This window comes from Pocillopora damicornis, chromosome 2 (assembly GCF_964200805.1).
Source record: "Pocillopora damicornis chromosome 2, jaPocDami1.2, whole genome shotgun sequence".
NCBI lineage: Eukaryota > Metazoa > Cnidaria > Anthozoa > Scleractinia > Pocilloporidae > Pocillopora > Pocillopora damicornis.
Genome location: NC_142671.1, coordinates 30,204,957 through 30,222,076, shown reverse-complemented (window position 1 = coordinate 30,222,076; position 17,120 = coordinate 30,204,957). Strand labels below are relative to the sequence as shown.

At 37.9% G+C, this 17,120-nt stretch overlaps 1 protein-coding gene across 1 annotated transcript; it reads right to left on the bottom strand.

The window, feature by feature from the left end:
* Nucleotides 1-269: 269 nt before the first annotated feature.
* On the bottom strand, nucleotides 270-5,455 carry LOC149050791 (G protein-coupled receptor GRL101-like). The gene is made up of 6 exons (XM_089198288.1): nucleotides 5,206-5,455; nucleotides 3,993-5,013; nucleotides 3,508-3,589; nucleotides 3,125-3,163; nucleotides 1,420-2,460; nucleotides 270-1,250 (listed from the first exon to the last, which is right to left on the bottom strand). Exons 1-5 carry the CDS (start codon nucleotides 5,223-5,225, stop codon nucleotides 1,856-1,858), a joined length of 1,767 nt encoding a protein of 588 aa, XP_089054414.1. The 5' UTR covers nucleotides 5,226-5,455; the 3' UTR covers nucleotides 270-1,250; nucleotides 1,420-1,855.
* Between the last annotated feature and the right edge of the window lie 11,665 nt (nucleotides 5,456-17,120).

The window sequence follows — 17,120 nt, the reverse complement described above, 5'->3', positions numbered from 1 at the left end:
CAAAAAAGCTTGTTGATGGAATCTTTACATTCAACTTCTCCGACCATTTCTGTGCTGGAATTTCAACCTTTCTCTGGAGCTCACGTACCGTATTATTGGTTGATCAGTCAACTGACAATCTGATTCAACTTATTTTGAACAATCCCGCAGCAACTGAATTGATTTCCAGCATCAGAGGTGATCTTCCAGTTATAATATACTCTTTACACTACTGAGCTCCAGGATGGCTCAATTATTAGAAGATAAAAAAGTGAGAGCTAAAATTTTAACTTTTTTTTTTTATTAGGCACTAAATGGCTTGACAATAGATCATGAAACATTTCACACTTTTATAACATTCTCACTTGGGTTTCACCCCTGTGATAGTTTTTTCTTCTATTTTTGTGCAAGCTCCTAAAAAATTTAAACTTAAATCGTAGGTTAACAACAAATGTGAATAAAAAAGGAGCCAGATGAAAATGCATCATCTGACCTGTGCACTTGATACATGTGTGCAGTGGAGTAAATACAATTAGTGGCTTAGCATTGTAATAACAATAAAGCCACCTACTTAATAACAAACTAGGACTAAAGTCAATAAATAATGAGTAATATATGCCACTGAATGCTAAGTAAATAGTTAAATCATGTTTATAAGTACTAATAAACCTAATAATATTGAATTAAAATCAGTTGCGGAAACTTCTGACGACACTTGAAACGCAACACGGCCGTAAACATGCTTTCACAGTGATCTATTTAGCAAACCATACTAATTTTCTTTCTCCTGTAGCTTTTTGTACTTGTAGCGGAGCTCGCAGAGCGTAGCCCCATAACTATACAAAATAGTAGTAACCCATCAAACCCAAAAAATTTGGTTGTACGACCGTACGACCGCACAAGATGCTACTTTTAGCATGCGCGGCCAACTGTAGCACGGGCGCTAGAACATGCAACCCGCGGCATTGGCGGGAAATCACTCAGTTTACTGCGTAGCCGAGTACAGTTTTTAAGAGTATCTTGCAATTTCATCTACGACAACTGAGATGATCAAAAAATGAAAACAAACATTGCGGGCTCGCACTAATCACTGTAATACCTTATATGAATTATTCTCTAATGCTCTTGGTTAAGTAAATGCATCATTTTCATGATATAGCGGTATATAACCTTTCTGTTACTAAAACGATAACTAGAACTAAAAAGGACTTGATGAGTCAATGCTAGCAATCACAGACGTGTATCCAGCACCGCATCATCTTCGTATTGTCCTGTTGAATAACAAAGCAACTCATTATCATCATACTTTAGTTAACATTAAAACAAATAACCAAGAGTTTTGGAGTAATCAAGAAATATTTCCTCTACCCAGCCTGATAAGCGAGAAATTAATCCTCCAAAACTTGAATTTTGGCGAAAATGGAGGGTGGCAAAACGTACCTTCGTCCATAATCAGCTGCTGTTTTCGTGAAGATTTATCTTCCGTTGAATGATCAACCTGCTTTTGGGAGTCCCTACAAGCTCCTTTTGACTTCTCGTCTTCAAGTTGCTTTTGGTTGGGTTTTTCATGCTCTCCTTTTGGTTTATCTGTTTCCAGTTGCTCTTTTTTAGGTTCCTGACTCTCTCCTTTTGGTTTTCCTAGCTGCAGTTGGTCTTTCATAGGTTCTTCATGGTTTTCTTTTGGCTGTTCATAATCCACTTCGACTTTCTTAAGATCTTCATCGTCTCCTTTTGGTTTTTCTTGTCCAATTTGCTCGAGTTTAGGATCCTTATGGTCTTGTTCTCGTCCTTCTTGATCACAATCAACTTGCTGCTTTTCGGTTTTTTCAGGGTGTTCTTCTTGCTCCTGCTCATCTTGTTGGTGTTCTCTTTCTTTTTAATTTTTTTTCGACTTTTTCTTCTGTTTACTCACATCCTTTAACTCATCAGGCTCTGCATGGTCGACATTCGGTTCTTTTTCTTCTTCTTCTTCTTCTTGAGTGCCCTGTTGTTTGGATCCCTGGTCGTCTCCTTTTAGCTTTCGCTCAGGTTTTTCATCGTCGTCATTTAGTCCCTCTTTTTCTCGTTGCGTTTCACTTACTTCTTTGTTTCCCTTTGAATCTGCTTGATGATCTTGTTCAAATTCCTGCTTTTTAGTGGGTTCTTCATGGTTATCTTTTGGTGCCTCGTTTCCTTTAGATTCAACGTGCTGCTGTTCAGTGGGTTCTTCTTCGTCTTGTTCACGTTGAACTTCCTGCTGTTCAGTCGCTTCTTCTTGGCTTTGTTTTGGTTCTTCGTCTTGTTCACGTTCAACTCGCTGCAGTTCAGTGGCTTCTTCTTTTCCTTGTTTTGGTTCTTCGTCTTGTTCATGTTGAACCTGCTGGGATTCAAAAGGTTGTTCATCTTCTTCGCCTGATCCTGCATGGTGCTCACCATCTCCTTGTTCTTCTTGCGACTCATCCTCACTATCGTCAGCGCTCCCCACTTCCTCTTGGTTTTGTACTGTGTTCAATGAAATAAACACAAAAAGGGAATGAGGTTAAAAAGTGTTTGCTCAGGTGGTTGTAGTTGGCCAAATCGCCAAATTTGTTAAACGAGCTACATCGTGCTTTTTGCATTTGGTCCCTGCATCGTGTAACTTCTCCATCCTAAATCATTTACGCTCCGCCTTTGCTCTTTCCGAATATCTCTTTGTGGCTTTGATACCTTACCAAAACCATTCTTTAAAAACTTTTCAGGGTCGACCGAGCAAGTAGCCTATATTGCCGTGCGTCTGTTCACTCATAGATCACAGATGACGTCGGAATGTGGTAACATCAAAAACGTGGTGCAGTGGAGACAGCCGATTAACTCTCCGATGTTCTTAGCCCATTTCCATTTTTATGTGAGTGACTTCTATTTGTTTTACGACATAAAAAGCGAAATATTGTTAGTGGTGACAAAATCTATAGGTTTTCCCTCCACTAAATAGTAGTTAAGAATCAGTCAAAGTACGATTAAGTATATTACATAACGAAAAATTACAGTCATTAAATTGACTCAAAATATGGTTGTCTGTAAACTTCAAACTGGAGGCTAAATTACTTTTTACGCGTTTCTTAAACTGGTAAAAAGGTGTTGCGTTCTGAAATGTGTTCTAGTCTGTGGAGAAGTGAATGGTGCATACCTTCTTCGATAACTCTCATCTCTATTCCCTGATCTTGAACTGACGGAAAAATACAAGCAAGTGGACAAAACATCAGCAATAACAAAATTATTCATTTATGAGGCAATGTCTTTTTTTATCATTTGAGGTTGAGTCTACCTATGTGTTTACATGAAATACACAAGCTCGCGCGCCACTAAATATATACATCTGTTTGTTTCTTATTCATATAGGTAACAAAAAGTATCTCTTGGCTTACGAGCCGATCTGATTAATTAACCCACGGTAAACCTGTTCTTAAACTTGTTTTAAACGTAACTTTATAGGATGAAACCAAAAAATTAAAGAACGGGAAAAACACTTCCCAGAATGAAGAAAGATTATTTAAAAGTGTCAAAAATTACCTTCAACATCTTGATTTCGGCCGAGTTTTGCCACCAGATAATCCCACAACGGTTGGAGTTTGGCTCTGATGACTCCTCGGACCTTAATACATCGAAATAAAGCACGAAGTTATAATCAGTAAATAGTGCTTCTTCACCAGTTTCTGAACCCTTCGAGTCTTTAATTTCCCCACAAATGCAAACTATGTTTGTGCAGCTTTCCAGCCATTCTCAAAACGAGTGCGATACAATGAAAACGTGCACGTTTTACATTCAGAAGAGAGTTCTGAGGCAGAGGGATCCCAGAAATGGCGGAAATCAAGTTTACCAGCTAATATAAAATACGGTAAAACACACTTCTTGACACTTCTTAGCGGTTCGTGTTCCACTTATTTATTCTTGTCTAATTTAGATGTAATCTGTGATCTGTGATGATATAAGTGCAAAATTTAATTTATTGGCTGTATATATATTTTTCCAACTGTTCAAGTTATTAGTACATGTACCTGTGGGGTAGACAAGGTGTAGAGAATGGGATTAATGGCAGAGTTAACTGGCAGAACAAAGACTGCGATCCAAACTGCGAGGTCACCAGGTGTACGGAAGGATTTTTCCAAGAGAGACCTCATTCCAATCGCCACAATAGGCAGCCAGCTGAGACAGTCGGTAAGAACAATGAAGAACACTCCTTTGGCGAGCGAGGCCTCCCTCCTTAGATCGGCTACCCTTGACTTGGCTTTCATTCTCCTTTCTCTTTTGCTCCCTTGCTTAGCCATGAGCCTGTTTGATGCGCAAGACTTATAGATTATCATCGCATATGCCACAACGACAAAGAGCACAAGGGTAAAGTTTAAACCAACAAACATGGCAACAGAGTACTCCCAGCCCGACGACTTATCAGTAGAAAGCTGCAATGGCAGACATACAACTAATCTGCCATAAAAGTGATGACCTTTCTGGCGACTACCGAAGTAGTCAAAGCCCACCGTGGGAATAAAGGCAAGTATGCCACCAACAATCCAGATAAGGAAGCACAAAAGGTGCGTAGCATTAAGTGAAAGGGACTTTCCACGAGAGGGGAACAGAGCATTCTTCATCCGGTCGGCGGAGAGCAAACAAATTGTCATTACAGACACCTCACTTGACAACACGGCAATGGCACCTGTTATCTGACATGTCAAACTTGAACGCCAGTAATAGTCATGCAAATAATACTCCCCGGCCCAAATGGCATCCACCACACCTATAGTTATGAGGTAGACACCCATAAGTCCATCAGACCCAGCCAAATGTATCAACATGATGGACTGTATCTTGTTTTTCTTCTTCGTCTCCCTAAACACCGACCGCCACACAATGACAAACACAGCACCAACCAACGACATAATTCCAATCACCCAGAGGCACTCCCTAGGAGCTCGATTTCTGAACAAAGTTTCACAACTGGCAAAGCTGTCGACATAAGCAAAGTCGCAATCTGCGTCCTCCTTCGTCAAATGGCAACACATCAGGTTGGTGTCTACAGTCCTACGGTTCATAAAAAGAGTTCAAATGAACGACAAAAGAGACAAAAGGACAAATTTGATCCGTCACAGGATCTCAACTTTTAAGAAAATGAAAGTGTGATAGTAATACTCTAATTACAGTATAACTGGGCACTGGCAAATAAAATTTTTCTATTTTCAACTCCTCGCATCCAGAATATTCCACTTGACTTACGCAGTGATTAGATTATTCATGTTTGAAAAGAAACCCTCCGGTAGTTCTCGTAATTCGTTGTAGTGGAAGTACCTGCAAATTTAAGGAAAGACCTTCAGGCAAACTTTGCTTGCTAATTCTCGATTACATCGACATCTTTAGTCTATTAATCACAACCATTACAAATTCTTCGAATGTTATTGGTGCATTCGCAGCTTCATTTTTCACTTATCATTCTGTACAGTTGTAATAGGACAGTGTAATCGGACAGTTGGCTGTAATCGGGCTACTGTAATCGGACAGTTGAAGCAGCTAATCCTCCAAGCACAGAAATGATCGAAATAATCATAGCAACAACTAATTATTCAAAGAAAAACTAGGGAATTTTCAAAATGGAGGAATTCTTAACTAAAGATATTGTCTCCACTGGAGATATTTGTTTTTTAGTTGTATTTGTTTTTTCGGAAATTGAAATGGCTATGATTACTTGGTAACAGGTCTTCTTGTTATCCAATTCTGTCTGTAATCATACTCGTGATTAACAAATCGGACTCCCACCTCGCGATCGTCTGATTTTGTTGATCACTTGTATGATTACAGACCGAATTGGACTCCACTCTGTCCTATTACCATTATGTATTAATCAGTTTTTCGGCTCTCTCTTTTTCCTTTTCTCGCCCAATTCTCAACAACTATTGATAGAAAACTGACACCGAATACGAATAACTCGTCATTGAGCGTGTAAAACATACTTACACAAGCTATGCCGAAGTGTCTTTATTTGTTATATTCATATGCTGTTAATCCTCCAATAAGCACCTGGTGCACTCGTTTCAAATTAAGGCTGAAACGGTGGGTCCCCCATTACCGAGAGGGTACTTTATGGGGAGGGGCCCTCCCTTAAGTTTTTCCCAAACTTTTTCTCGTGACCAGATATGATCATCCAAAGGAGTATAACATTTGGGCGCAAATAAAAGTATAAATTGTGCATTAGTGTATAAAGCCGATCCTAACTTCTAGTAGCGGCACAATGCTATTACTTGTCCATTCATTAAAATGGGAAATGGGCGCTAATCCGTAAGTTTGCGGCACGTGTAGGTCGCACCAACGATATCTGTCTCCCTTGAACTCGAAGTAGTTTGGACACACTTGGGATATTATCAGTTTACTCATACTCACAGGAACCGAATAGTTGGAGCGACATCTTTGAATTGTTCATTGGTAACGGCACGGATATTGTTAAAATAAAAGCTCCTAGAGAACGATGAAACAATGAAAAGTGTAGAGCGTCAATTGACAAGCATCAAGGTATAAATTATAACAAAACTGGACAGAAAATTAGCAAAGAATGTTATTTAGAGGAAAGTTTAGAGACAGATACTTACATAGAAATCATGTTTTTCATGCCTTTAAAAACTTCACGCGGCAGGTAGTCGATATTGTTTTCACAAACAGCCCTTGAACAAAAGAGAGGACAAATTATTATTATCAGAAATATATAGAAAAATTTGGAAGAAAACTCGTATTTACATAAACTTCCTTCCTATCTTTATTGACTGTTAAATGCCCTCTCCCCACGATATCTTCAAAAGCTATCCGATTTTGAAAAAAGTAAAAAGGTACAAAAAAACACAGCCAGAAATGCGTAAAAGTTAGACTGATGTGCAGTTTGCGGTTACCTTGCTGAAAATGTCAAAACTTAGCGCATGCTTATATTTGGACTACTTTAAAAGCATTGTTCCATTTATCTGTTGAATTTTTTGGGGAGTTCCTTTATCTCTAATCTCCTTCTTTTTCTGTCTTTTCCGAGAGAAATCCAAGGTGGCAGGTGCTATCTTGGATGACAGAGCATCTTTTTCAGAATTCTGCTAACCTTTCTGAGCTTTATTCAATCAAAGTACATTGGCTTAAAAATTTAGCGGAACTTTGGGCAAAAGTGGTGGGAGGAGGAAAGAGAGGTCTATTCGCTCTACTGACCCTCTTTAAAACTACAAAAATATTGAATACTTGTACTTTCGAGAATTACTCCTTCCTTGTTTTTGCAGTTGTATGTTCTCCGACCAAGAGTAAAACAAGGAAGCTGAACAATTCGGCGAGAAAATGAATATCAATTAAAGTTGGTTAAATACATATTTGGTCAAGAATAGTTACTTGTGCTGTCAGGTATGATTTCTATCGAATGTTTACTTACAGTTCTTCCAGTTTGGACAGGCCTTGGAACTGATCAGGTGACAGGGCTGCGAGGCTGTTGTTATACATGTACCTACACAATAAAGTGCACCAGGCGCTCGGTATAATTAGAGTCTTCAACGGGGGGAGGTATTTATTGACTTTAGTGGTGGTTGGCAGCACATAGCTGACTGCGAAACTCAGAGGTCCTTAAGTAACTTTGACCCACCTTTATCTTTTAAGGACCTTGAGACTAATTTTGTCCTGAACCCTGTCTAATATTATAGAAACTGTTTCATCCTTTATTAAAGTCAGTCATGTTTATAATCGAAACCTCCTTCATAAGTGTATTTAGTGCCTTGGTATTTGGCAAACTGTTTTAGTGCTAATCAGTGTGCTCCAACACTTCCTGAAAAAACGTCCCATAAGTACACAGGACGAAATCACATGTTTCCGTATTTCTGAAACGTGGCGGAAACATGCGACTCCATGTTTCCGTTATGTTTAACATGCACAAAAAGTGGTCCGGTTCCGTTGTATACGCAGCAACGGAAACGCGAGAAAACGCCACGAAACCGGTAACGGAAACACAGGTTATCCGTCGTGTTTCCAGAACGGTTTAACATGTTTCTGCCACGTTTCCGTTTACGGATTCTTGCAATTTCGTCCTGTGAGTGTATTTGGACCAAAACGTTGCTGTGTGCACTGCGACAGAAACAATTAAGTCCCATCATATTACGCCTTCACCGAAAGAACTATGCTGGCCACCATGAAAACAATGGTTAAACCTTGGTAACGCTATTGTGAAATTTAAATGAATGATCGGACGTGTGCCCATTTACTTTTGCAATCAAGTTAAAGCGCGCATTTGTAATCGCACCACCCGGAATTCTATGCTTTTAATTGAAACAACCCTTTTCTGGAACATGTCGAAAAGCTTACAGGAAAATGTTTGTTAAAAACTGGAATCTATGGATCTTGTATTTTCATTTAAATCCCAAATTATCCCAATATTGACGAAAACGTTTAATAGCCGGTAAACAATTTTTTCAGAAAAATAACAATTTATCATTAAAATTTGATTTAGGTTAATCATCAACCAGCGATCATTTCTAACGTAAGGGAAGGGTGTTATTAATGTATTGTACAGGATTTGTTGTGTTATATTTTGTTCTATCACCTTAAACATTTGACTCCTGGTAATTCTTAGTTGATGGCATCTCCTTCCAAAGTGGATGCATATTTTTAACTTTTAACTTACTCAATTAAGATCCTTAAATAAACTTTTATGTCATAAGAAGATGCCATAGAGATAGTCCGTACCGAAGCTGATTTTGGCCAATGCTTCCTTTAATTAATGCTCATTAGCAAGACACTTACTGAACCAGTTACATTACAAACGTCAATCACTTACAATATTTCCAACTTGGAGAGATTTTTGAACCTTGGCAAGCGCTGAAGTTTGTTACTGGAGAGAAAGCTAAAGTAATATATAGAATGAAAAAGAAGTCAGTTAAAATAGAATTTGAGATTCTTGGATAAGTTCTTGTTCTCCCCGAATAGGGAGGACTTTAACTTTATTGAAACAAAACCCAATTGGTTCTGGCATAGCTATTTTGAGGAATTATAAAACTTGACACATTTTTGCTGAGTACATAAACTGTTTACTTCTGGTACTGAGAATTTAGGTAAAAGATACCATTTGCACGTTCATTGTTAACATGGGCGTTTTCATGTCATGACATAACTTTTCAGTACTGATGCACCAAACTATATTATGTCACTTACATCACAAATCAATCTTAAGGGAGTTCCTTGGTTACTCAGCGAAAAAGAAAAGATAGTCAGAAGTCACGTGAAAATAAAGGCTGTGTGAGACAATTGAATTTAATATTGACCTCTTTCTTTCAATTGTTCTTGAAGATCAACTCCACAAAAGTTAGCATTATATAAAGCCAGTACGCATCTTGAAATAATCACAAAATCTAAGTTCGCGCAGCTCTGTTTTCAGAATGGTCATAATGCAGGGCCCCACTGAAGAGCACCTTTTGGTGAAGTGGGGATCCCTGCTAAAGTATTGTTATTATTACTATACTGCATAAGTTTACTTTAAGCTCTATGAAAAACCATACATTATAATTCCCTTTGCCGCTTAGGGCTGAATGCCACTTACAGCCTTTTCATCTTAGTGAGGTTGCCAAAAACATCCATGGGTAGACGCTGAATTTTGTTGTTTGACAAATTCCTTAAAGTGTTTATTCAGATAACAGTAAACTAGATAACAATTCAAGAACTTAAATCCTACTTTAAAAATGGGCTGAAAGCCCGCTACTTAAGTATTCTGGTATGAGCTAAACAGGAGCCAAACGAGCCAACCAGTTATACACCGCAACGTGTTTTTAGATTTAAATTAGGCGAATGGAGACATTTGCAATACCCCTGACCCCACAAACAATGTCCAGGAATAACCAATATGCAGCAGATTCACTCAGTGAAAAATAGCTCCATGTATTAAACCGTTAGACGTTTCGTTTGAGACAATAATTAATAGTAGGCCCACCGAACGCATTCTGAGATCCAAAACCAAATAACGCTAATCATTGAATCAATTCATCCGATAGCGGATCACGTCGAAGCAGAGATAAGCAAACTTTTTAAGTGTTTAAAGACTACCCTTATTAATTATCTATATTTTACTTGAAACTTTGCCTTTCTTTTTTGTTTCACAACCAGTTTTACTTACAGTTCTGTCAGGTTGGTGTTGTTGCTAAGTAGCCCTCGAGGCAAAAACTGCAACTGATTGTAGGACAAGTCCCTAACAATAACATAAGCGGGGAGTGAGGTGAATAGAACAAGTCAAAAGTTGCAGTTAACAAACATTTTAAAGTAATGGGACATATGTCCTTAGCTAAAATAAGTTTTAAGTGCTATGAATAGATGTTATACCCATTATATGGACATCGACTTTATTTGAACCGTATCGGGAAAATGATCTTGATATGAGTTTCGACTTTGACCTTTCCAACGAAAATTACCGTGTTTCTCGTCCAACAAAAATTTTTTCAACACTTTCATGGTTTGATGCTACTCTGGTAGATTTCATGAATGTAGCCGAGAAGTAACATTTCATAGACCCAACGCTTCGACACTCCTGTCTAGTGCCTTCATTAGGGGTGATCTAATCGCTGCAACAAGAGGTCCTTTTATATGCTAACTAATTAGCTGCCCTTTTTTCTTACGAGGTGTAAATAGGCGTCTGGTAGTAAGCCACCATCATCACGATTTAAACGAGCGTGGGTGGAGTCGATATGCCAGGCTTCCAAACAAAGGCACTGGTGGTAATGCCGATTGGTGGTGATAATTTTAGACTTATCTCACGGTTAGTTAGGCATGTGTGCTCCAACAAAGCTAAATTTTCTTCGTCATACTTTGCGAAAAACGCCACTGACACACTCGCCTGTGTCTCTTTTTTAGTTCTAATCACAATTTGACGTCATCTGCGATCTATTACTAAACAGACCCACGACAACATCTATTCTATTTATTTATATAAAAAGTGGAGAAAGTGCTGAGAAACAATTCCAGTTGATGGTCGTTTTCATGGGGGCTTGATGTTTAAATTTCTAGACAACGTTTAAAATTAGAGGCTCACAAATTTTTGATTGAGTCCCTCTGCACTTCCTTCTCCCCCCCCCCCTCCCCCTCCCCCACCACAGCAAGCTAGTCATTTAATCGGCTTTGTATTCCCCGATAGACCTGTCCCGATTGCGCTTGGCAACTTTTGCGCACCTTTTGAGGTTAGGAGCAATAATTCGTGCCTTTCTGAGCAGTTTTTTTTTTATGAAAAGTGTTTCTTATGACGCACGAAAAAATAAACGATTTCATTGAAAACTTTAAGAGTTTTATGGTTTAGACTCTAAGAATGCAATCGGTAGAGCTAATTTCATTCAATTTCCTTCATATCGTTCGGCAAAGCGTCTAATGAACCATGTGTTTTGTTCCTTTAAACGTAAGAGTTTATATAAATCGGGCCCACATTTGCAAGTAACTCTTTAAAGCTAAGTTTCAAGCTATTTTTCTTGATCTATGTTAGCATTTATTGTGAAGAACGAAAAATAAAGCTTTCAATGAACGTTTATAGAAGAGGAGTATCGAGAAATTAAGGTGGCAACTTTTAAAATTCAGTTGGTAACCTTTTTTAATTTTTTTAGCAATTTTTTCAGAATTTTTTAGCGGTCCGATGAGCAACTTTCCAACGAGTACAATCGGGGCAAGTCCACTCCCTGATAGTTGACAGAATCCACTTTTACCGCTGAAAAGTGACCAGTCATCATCATTAGATGTTCAGTGATTTTTTTTCCAAATTTGCGAAGCTTGATAGATATAGTCAATAAATTAGTGCCATGTTTTGAACTAGTCGATAACAGTTGGTCTCATACAAACGCAATGTACTGAATAATGATATTTTTAAAAAATTAAAAAAAAAAATTACTTACAATTCTTCCAAGGCAGGCAATTCAAGAAATATTTCGCGTGATAGCTTTTCTAGCTGATTGCCGTTCAACCGCCTATATTGGGAGAACAAGAAAATAGTTTTAAATTGAGCAAAATGTACTTACTGAATTACAGTTTGTATGGGTAATCACATGACTTTACATTGAAGTTTGTTTAAAGAAGCGTTTAAGTAAACCCGAATAGATTTTTCAGACGAACAAAAGCCCTTTGGATTAGTGCAATTTTTAGTATGAAAAATTAATGAGTGATATAATACATAAGAAAGAAGGAAAAAAGAAGATCAAAATAAGTGAAATTTTGACACCGCACTCTGCTATTTTATTTAAATGCATCAAAATGATTGGCCGAAACAGATTACAGCCTTTGTTAAATTCAAACTTTATCAAGACTGTCGGCTGTAAGCTTGGAAACGTTTGCAGACTGATTTTGAACCATTAAAAAACGTTCTGAAGAAAATTCATAGTTCAGTAGTCAGCAAAAGTGACTTGAACTGGTCTATCGGATTCACCCTCGACTATAAAAGCTTAGCGTTCATCAGAACTCGACCGTTGCTTTCAAACATTAGGTGCGCGCTTTGAGCGGTCAACCATGACAGAAACTTTTAGTCGATTTTTAGTGTCTTCATCATGATCTGTTCTTTCTTGATACCTCATCATAGATGAAGTGGCTGCATTCCTGGAGAAATTCAGACACTTCAAACCCAAATTTGAAAGCAGAAATTGGTTTTCCTTCGATGCTGCTCATGATGGGCCAGCTCCTGCACTGTGATTCGTGACCTTTTCTATCCTTTCTTTTATGGCTACTACCCACCAAAATTGTTTTCATATCATGTTGCATCACCGCTGTATTTATGCTCAACGGTTGGCTTTTAAAGCAGACATACTCATTCAAAGATACTGAGGTAGAAAGGATCGGACCATTGCATATTTAGTGGTCTTAACTTGACAAACCGCTTAAAGAGAGTTACCGGAAACCTTTTTCCACCAACTGATGCTCTAAACAACCGTGGCTGGAAGTCTATGTTCTTACTCTAAAGCCCGCCCTGTCTCGTCTTTTTTGGACCTTCTGTAAACGGCACGAACTCCACGCCTTCGTCATTTTTTTCATAGTTAAATAATCTATTTTCATTCCATGATGCTCTTGACGGCTATGGGTACCAAAAGATAGCATTTAAAGCCACCACATAGTAGAAATAAGAGCGTGTGGAGTTTTAGAACCTAAATTTTCTGCCTTCCATAGTACCTCTTCTTCCTCTTTGGTAAAAAATTGACGCTTTATACGGACGTTTGCCTATACCGCATTGGCGAAGCTGCTTAGCTCTCTTCTCTATTTGAGAATTTCTGGGAAGGGTGGAACTCTTCTGCTCTTGTTATGTACCACTCATATTCTTGTACATCTAATTACCTGTCGAGTGTGGCTATCATCCCTCTTTGGCTATCTAACTCATATTCTTAATCATTCTTGGTTTTAGAAACTTTAAAGTGATTTGTTTAGCTCGCTGGCTCCTTTTTTCACGATTCCGTTGTCAATAGTTTTCGCTGTTTCAATTAAACCACTTTTTCCACACAGCCAAGAAGAAGCTCTCTTAACTGTGACTGGGTTGTTTTACGGACTTTTCAGGAGTACTTCCATAGGGACGATCTTGGAATATAACCCACGCTCGGGTTGTTAGGAATTTTTAGCGCGGTTAAATCGGATGAAATCATTTTAGGTTATTTTCTTCGCCTTTCAACAGGTCCTGTGATCCAGATTGACTCAAACAAAACAAAGGTCCGCAATAACGATTAAGAAATAGATGCGGTGTGTCGTAAATGTTTGTTAGTCCACTCAGTGAGTAATCGACTCTTGATCAGAGATTGCAATTTACCCTGAAGCCCACTGTTGGTCATTTCTTTAGTTCAGGTTTTATTCATATATGTATGAGCGAAAAAGTTTCCGCCGATTAGTCAATAAACAATTTTAGTACCACTCACAGATATTTTAGCTTGTCCTGCCCCACAAACAAGTTTTCAGGTAACTTTTTAATGTTGTTGTTTCCCAGCCACCTGTAAGATGCACAATTCTTTTCTTAGCTTCAATCTGTCACGCCATGTAATTAGTTCTGTCGCTGAGGGTAAGCCTTGAATTCTACCTACAGTATACTTTCAACAAGGACAATTCTAAGTATACATTCATTGATATACGGTAATAATGAGATTGATGATTCCAGCTTTTTGAGATATCTACTCTGTGGTTTCAGTGAAATCCCTTAAATCATGATGGAACAAGGAGATGAAACCTGAAGCGATCTTTAAATTTCTCCTGAAAAAAAAACTTCTTTGAGGGCGATAAGCGATAAAACTATTTATCTATCTATGAGAAAGAGTGTTTTCGGGGGGAAGGGGGGCGGGGAAGTGGGTGTGAAGCCCCCGTCTTTAATCATTTATTCTGGAAGATTTATACTAGCACTTTCAATTTTTTACTTCTAGTTTCTTAATTGGAATTCAATTTCATTTTTGAACAAAACGCTAAAAAAATGTTTGGGAAAATTGAGAAATCAATCCAACTCAGCAGCCGTCAACTGTCTAAAGCTTCAAGATCAATTACTTACAGATCGTACAACTTGAAACCCTGGAATATATCAGAAGGAAGAGTGTCCAGTTTGTTGAAGTCCAGGGTTCTGTGTAAAAAGATATCGACATAAGGAGAGGAGCGGATACGTCAGAATCTTAAGACGACACAACATTTTGGATTTTGAAAGTCGAGCCTTAACAATTCGTCCGTCATCTTTATTAAGTCCAATTTTTTTTTTTAATCGTTTTACTCGTGCACTTTTTCACCTTTAGATTTTGAGATGATTCAGCTTAGATGTCAGAAAAAATGTCGAAACATTTATTTCAGAATCATTCTTTTTTTAGAATGCTATGTGCCTTCTGACAGCATGGATGACCTCTAAGACTTTTTAAAGTCAGTTTTGAACCTACAGAGGACGCGACAACGGGCATAATTGTGCCAATAAAAAAATTCTTGAATATATGCTGTTAACGGCCCTTCTAGGTGGCTTAATAAGCTGTTTCAAGTCCGAACTGCAAGAGGTGCATGCGTTCTTGAACGTCCCTTGCTAACCAGTACAGAGAACACCTGTAACGTTTTAAGAGAGAGGAATTTTTTCAGAAAGAGGTGAGTAAATGATTTCCTGTAGCCTGAAATGTAAATAAAAGGATCTGTGTGGCATATCTTGACTCAGTTTTAGTTCTTATGAAGAGACCTCTGCGAGTTTCACGTCCCATATAAATTTGCTTTCCTGACGGTCGCAAGTACAAATCTTTTGAGGGTTTACGGTTAATTTTTTGGCCATTGGATGTTTGACCGTTAACTTCAATGAGAGGCTATAACTCGAGCCTCTGAGACCTCAGGCTCATCTGAGTGACTTTTGAGAATAACAGCGAAGAAATGAGTCAATGTATAAATGTCTTATTAACGTGACGAAGCGGAAAAAAAAACCTCTGGTGCTTTCTAGTAATGGTCGAAATTTGAGCTTATAATACTATGGGAACATTTGAAATTTGAATTTTACATCAATCACAATTACATCGACAAGAATCAGATTTCTGAAAATAAGAACGAACTCAATTGACTCGAAATTAGCAGTTTTGGGTGCAAAATTGTTGCCCGATGACTTATTTAGCACTGGGAAGAAAAACGTTGCTCGAGGAGTAAACACGCCGAGAAAAAATTCCAAATGATACTACTCGATTTATCAGGGAAATATTAGCAAGAACTTGTTTCTTTTCTTAGAATCAGGTCGCAATTTTCATTCTTTTTTTTTTTTTTAATGTTAATTTGCTCTTGCTTGACCTTGAACATGCCTCGCCAAGTAAAAAAATTTAATATTATAACGGATGGATCTTATAGTACTAGTGAAAATTTATCTACAGTTTAATACTCAGTGGTTTAAATCTTCAGCCCCCGTGTTGGAAATGTCTGTGTTGGCAAATGCAGTAAAAACCTTCAGCGGTAGCATTATCACTCATCTAAAGTAAAATTAAAATCCAAAACTACTTAACTTACAAGTTTTCAAAGCTTGGCCGAACCAACCGTCGAGGTAGCTGATCAGAGGACAAATTCTTTAAGTTGTTGTTGTTCAGGAATCTGTATCGTCAACAAGGAAACAATAGTAATAACAATTTAATGGGTTGATTTGATTTCCTCTGGTGCTGTTGATATAGACTTAAAACACAGACTGAAACAAATACAAACCCCGTCGACTGTGGAATAAAACACGAATAATTGAGTCCTTATGATGAGAGATTTTCGGTATCTACGTGTAACTGAGTCGAGCAAAGACTGATTGGCTTCTTGCATTCTCCTGGCGGATGGAGTTTATACGAAATATATTTAAATCACAAAAGGAAATAAAAGAGAAAACGAAAATCTGAAGAGAAAAACTACACGTCTTTTAGCGCTCCCTTTTTTTCCAAGAGATTAAAACTTATTGCAAGACATCACTACGAAAATCACTCTCATGTTCAGACTTAAAATGCATATAATTCTTACGAAAGCCTCCTTATGAAGAAAGTTTTGATATTTTAAGCAATATCTGGCACAAACAATGCCTAACGCGAGTCTAAAGTTTCCTTTTCTCCTTGTACTTTTTGCTTTATGGTATGACGTCAGTACTACTATGGGGTTTTGGTTCGGAAGGAAAATTAACCAGCTCGATTCTGATCTGTTTGACAATTAATTTCTGTATTAAAAATTAGATTAAACGCGTTATTCCCCGTCTGTCTCATTAGGTTTCCCTCTGTCTCCTTGGTCGTGCTATTGTCTTCTGTTCAAATATCTGGGGGATGGTACAATGGCCGACATTTTTGCCAGAGTAATCAAAATAATTCAAAATGGCGTTTAATACGGCTTTTCGTTAAAAAACTCGCTCTTGTTTCAATATTTTATGGAAGTTTTTCTCGAAAACTAGAGTTAAAATAGCGATGCTAAGTTTGAAATGAAAAACAAAAACAAAAACAAAAACATAAAACGAAAACAAAAAATTGGCTTTGAAAGTCTATTGTATCCTTAATAAAGAAACCACAACTTTTAGTTTGCAAGACATGTTTCGACATTCTTATGTCATCTTCAGTTGTAAATGCGATTTCAACGGTTGTACATTTGAATTTATATGAAATTACGTTACAAATTACGCCATATTGTTTACGTACGATTTGAATATTAAATACGAAAAAACGTGACAAAGCACGCGCTAGATGGGGAAAGAA

What these genes read in the sequence shown, in the direction of transcription:
- LOC149050791 (XM_089198288.1), bottom strand. Translation starts at nt 5,225, where the DNA reads ATGAATAATCTAATCACTGC. An exon ending in ATGAATAATCTAATCACTGC is followed by an intron (nt 5,014 to 5,205) that starts GTAAGTCAAGTG and finishes TATGAACCGTAG; the next exon opens with GACTGTAGACACCAACCTGA. An exon ending in ACACCTTGTCTACCCCACAG is followed by an intron (nt 3,590 to 3,992) that starts GTACATGTACTA and finishes CGATGTATTAAG; the next exon opens with GTCCGAGGAGTCATCAGAGC.